The 5,009-nt window shown below is 47.8% G+C and overlaps 1 protein-coding gene across 1 annotated transcript; it reads left to right on the top strand.

Annotated features, from left to right (window-relative positions):
- Positions 1-287: 287 nt before the first annotated feature.
- Positions 288-4,614, top strand: LOC120686778 (glutathione S-transferase zeta class-like). Its single transcript, XM_039968977.1, has 10 exons — positions 288-445; positions 524-632; positions 767-823; positions 958-1,043; positions 1,144-1,215; positions 3,076-3,129; positions 3,222-3,297; positions 3,497-3,558; positions 3,871-3,930; positions 4,278-4,614. Exons 1-10 carry the CDS (start codon positions 413-415, stop codon positions 4,377-4,379), a joined length of 711 nt encoding a protein of 236 aa, XP_039824911.1. The 5' UTR covers positions 288-412; the 3' UTR covers positions 4,380-4,614.
- Positions 4,615-5,009: the final 395 nt, after the last annotated feature.

Below are 5,009 nucleotides of genomic sequence, written 5' to 3'. Positions count from 1 at the left end.
AGAAGTATCTAGAATAAAATATCTGGTACTTCTGGGACCAAGTACCAAAAAGTGGAACCGAATACTAATTTAATTTAAATTTTTATAAATATTTTTTCATAGATCAACGGCTAGAAAAAAGTTTAAGGTAAATATACCTAAAAGTAACTATTGGTACCTTACAATTATTGTAAAAGAGCTCATATTATAAATCTAAAAAGATCAAACGATCTGAAGAGGGAGTAGCTTCTCACACTGTATACTAACAAAACTATCGCATTCACCCTACTCGGACTGCCTTGATGGCGACCGAATTGTTCCCTCACCTTACTAGGCGGCACTTTGTCCTACTCCTTGCTGGCCACCTCCAAACAAGAACACACAAATCCGTTGACCATTATCGACAGACACCGCCGGTCGCCTCGATCACCTAATGGCGTCGGGCTGTTCATCCAACGCGCCACAGGTATGCAGCTTCAGCTTGCTGGCACTCGGTCACCTCTGAATCACCCGGCTGTCTCTTCTCTGATTCGGTTCCAATCAGGCGATCACCGGAGCAGGGGCCGTGCCGGAGGCGCCGGTGAAGCTGAAGCTCTACTGCTTCTGGCGAAGCTCGTGCTCGCAGCGCGTCCGCATCGCCCTCAACCTCAAAGGTACCCCACTACACCCGCATGACTCTGTCAGACCTGCAACCCGCATGAGCTTGAGCACCTGCTTCAGAAGTAGTGTGAGCTGAACATAAACATTCTGATTGCTGAAACACAATCTGCCGGGCCGGGCGCGCTAGGACTGGAGTACGAGTATAAGCCGGTGAATCTCCTCACAAACGAGCAGTCAGACCCAGGTACTTCCCCACTTTGGAAACAGAAGTTCAGAGGTTCTTCTGAAACTAGCGTGCCCTCCTTCAGAGTTTCAGACAATCCATGTGCAGAAATGTTGATCTGAAACTGAGACTGTCCTTTACCCCTTTGGATACAGAATTTGAGAGGTTGAACCCAATCAAGTATGTTCCAGCATTGGTGGATGGCGACACGGTCATCGCTGATTCCTTTGCAATCTTGCTGGTAAGTAAGACACGAGATATGCAGGTGCAGAATTTGAGAAAGCAGTTTCTGAGTTGCCAATTGCCATAGTCATCAAGTCTATTGCTTTTTGGTGTACTAGTACCTTGAGGATGTGTACCCCCAGCATCCTCTGCTACCACAAGACCCCCAAAAGAGGGCCCTGAATATCCAGGTTTGTTCTTCATTTTGCGTCAACACAACCATTTCATCGTGTACTCTGCTAATCTGCTTTCACTGGAATAGCATAATTGAGTTTACGAAAAAAATCATTTCACCATGTCATAGTTTATGGAGAAAAAATTGTATTGTACACTTAACTGCGGTGATGTGCAAATAAAACAAAATGCACTACATATCTGATAGAGTTAAATACACCAGCGGCCCCTGAACTTGTCCCGAGATACCACTTAGGTCCACGAACTCGCAAAATCGAAATCTAGCACCCCGAACTTGTTAAGTTGTGCCACTTAGATCCATATCCCTTGATGTGGTGCCACGTGGCATGAATATATGAAAAAAGGCCCTTGAATTTTACCATCTTCTACCTTCGCATCCTTGAGGGAGGGATAGAGAGGAGGGCAGGGCGTCACGTGCGGCGTGGAGGTCGGCGGCTCGCCGGAGGCGGGCGCACGACATGGAGGCCGGAGGAATTAGCATGGCAGCACTGTCCGCCCCCATAGGTGGACCGTCCGCCATTCAACTTTCGACGCAGCGCGGCCAAGCGGAGCGTGGTGGCCATGGCGCCGCGCATGGTGCGGAGCCCCTGCCGACGGCGAAGCCGGCCGGCGGTAGTGCGGGGCGGCGCGATGTTCAGCGCGGCCGGGCAGACTTGGTGCGTGCGGTGGCGTGGCGCGGGGTTGCACGAGCGCGACCCGCAACTTGCGGCAGCGGCAGGTGTTTGGCCGCCGGCGGCATGGCCACGTTCCGGCGTCATTGATGTAGTAAACAAAGAGAAAAAGGGTTGGGATGGTGCGTGTGCTCACCATGATCTTGGTTTTGGGGGGACAGAGAAGGGCGGGAAATGAGCCGTCGACGTGGGGCCGGAGCTTCGAGCGGGCTCTAATGGTGGCTGGTGGTGGCTTGGTCGATTTCCGTCAATTTGGTCGAGGAGAAGCTCAACTAGGGGATGGGGAAGATGGTGAGGAGACTCGACGCGCAAGGAATCGGAAAGGGACGAGGCATGAGCGACAGATTTTAGGCTGGACATGAAAGCTCTGTTCGAGCTCGGACTGGATGGACTCAGCCCTAGGGGGCGACGCGTGGCGACGACTGGCCGAAGCTCAGTCGCGGTATGGACGCCGGTGTGATGGCGCTCTGCGTGCCGCTCGCCTCCTCGGGTTTGTGCTCATGGGCCTCGAGTCCAGTACGGGGAAGTCGGAGGCCAGGGACTTTGGGGGGTGGCTCGAGGAGCCCACGGGCGAGCTCAAGCTCGCCATCGAGCCCAAACGACTGCCGCTCGGCTTCCACGCCAACATTGACAGCGTGCTGCGGTCGCAGGCGCCCGGCACGGTGCGGATCGGGCTGGACATCAGCGGCGGCACGAGCACGTTCGCAGTGTGGATGCGGGAGCAGAACGTGAGGGTGGTCACCACGACGCTGGACCTGGATGCGCCCTTCAACCGGTTCACGGCGTCGCGCTCATGCAGGGACTGCCCCTCGCCAACGGCATGCTGGACTCGAGGCCCGCGAGCACGGACTCGAGGAGGCGAGCGGCGCGCGGCGTCGGGCGAGGCAGCCGGACGGAGGTGAGCGAGGCGAGCGGCCCTGGGAGGCCGCCGGGACCGGAGAGGAGAAGATGACAAATTTGGAGGGCCTTTTTGCATATATTCATACCATGTGGCACCACGTCAAGGGTTATGGACCTAAGTGACACAACTTAACAAGTTCGGAGTGCTAGATTTCGATTTTGCGAGTTCATGGACCTAAGTGGCACCTTATGACAAGTTTGAGGGCCGCTGATGTATTTAACTCTATCTGATATCCGGTGCATCTTGCTCATCTGAATTAAATGGCCATGGTTTCTGAATTGCAGATTGCAAGCATAGTCGGTTCAAGCATTCAACCGCTCCAAAATTATCCTGCTCTTGTGAGTTCGTTCACAGAAACTACAGTTCTTTCTATTTGCAGTTCCTTTCTTTGTAACAAAATGATAACTTTTCTACTGCATCTTGATTGCAGAATTTCATAGAGGAGAAGTTGGACTCAAATGAGGCGATTAAGTGGACCCAGCATCACATCAATAGGGGCTTCACAGGTTCGGTACTCTGTCATCAGTTTTTACAGATATTGAAAAATTGGAAGATAAGTGTAACTGCACGAATCAAACAAGGAAACTATCACCAAGATTTCAGTTTCATATAACAGGCTGTCTCTTTTCTTTTTTATATATAAATTGTTATATCTTAACTCTTATTCAATTAGATTTCAAATCTCTATTTCCGATGTATTTTCAGCTCTTGAGAAGCTGTTGAAAGGATGCAATACTACATATGCCACAGGAAACGAAATCCAGCTGGTTTGTACCTCATTTCCAATTTAATTGTATATTTTTGTTTAAAAAGGCATAAATGTAATGATATGGAAACATGGACTGACGTTCAAACCCAGCATATGCTTATGTTCTCCAACAAAAATCTCTAGCTGAGCACACGAGCAGCACCAAACTACCAAACCAAAGTTTTACACTGCTTTTACACTGCCCAAGTTCCTACAATGAAGCACCTCTCGAGTTTGAAAAGTTGATGCCACAAAATTTAGCTCAAAACATTTTTGGTAGTTCACTCGGTTTTATCTGAGATAGCTATATTTATTTAATGATGCTGTACAGGCTGATGTATTTCTGGAACCCCAGATATACGGTGGTATCAAGCGCTTTGGAATCGATATGGTAAGTACCACTGCCCTTGCAAATTACATCTTTATTTTTTTATTTACATCCTCAACAGGGGATGAACAGAATTGCAGGCTTACAGCTTGCACGTGCAGCTAGCCTAGCGTTAAAGCACAATGCTACGGTGGTTCAATGGCACAATACCTTCTTTATTCTGTTTCCTTAAATCAAACATACATAATTTCTCATGTGTATGGTTGATGTATGGTTGTAATCTTGCAGTTAAATCATAATTTGGAATAGCTTTCAGTTTCGATTTAACTATAAAAAAGAGGGAATTTATGAAGTTCATAAATCATCATATTCATCTGCTGACACTAATAAGGTCATTTTCTGCCTTGCAGTCAATTTACCCTGTCCTGGCAAGGCTCCATGAAGCTTACATGGAACATCCTGCATTCCTAGCTGCATTGCCAGAGAAGCAACCAGATGCGCCTTCCTCCTGAGCACGTATATACTGGCTATTTGGGACCGTCTCTTGCATGTCATGGATCTAAATAGCAGAAGTAGTGTCAACAGTTGTACTTTCTGCCAATTCTATGTTAATTTGTAACTAATGGTTATCTATTTATGTATGAGAGACAACAAGGAAAACTACCAGATGATATGTAGAAAATGAACATATCGTAAAGGAAGTGTGTGTTACAACTATGCTTGTTTTATTACCATTTTCCATATAAACTTTTGTGACCCTATCATATCTAAATTCCTGCAAAATCCACAATTTATCTGCACTACAGTGCAATGCTTGGCACATCATATTTTACTCTAGAGAAACTTTCAATTTAAGTTACAAATAATGCTATTCTCTATTATTGACCTGAATGCTGAAATTTACCACAATATGAGCATCTCATGATCACTGAATTATTGGGGGCTCCTTTGTGCTTCCAGGAGGGACCAGGATATAGCGCGGTTAGTCGCATGGACGCAGAGCGTGCGACCCCACCTCCACCCTACTTTGCTTCCTTTCTGGGCAACGTATGCTATGCAAACCAGGCTGCTATGCAAACTATGCAAACCAACGATGAGGACCCCAGGATTCTAATCCAATGGCTAGATATAAAGGTGGGTTA

The sequence above is a fragment of the Panicum virgatum genome, chromosome 8N, assembly GCF_016808335.1.
Source record: "Panicum virgatum strain AP13 chromosome 8N, P.virgatum_v5, whole genome shotgun sequence".
NCBI classification, from domain to species: domain Eukaryota; kingdom Viridiplantae; phylum Streptophyta; class Magnoliopsida; order Poales; family Poaceae; genus Panicum; species Panicum virgatum.
Note: the sequence above shows the minus strand (reverse complement) of the source record. Positions and strands in the feature narration are given on the sequence as shown.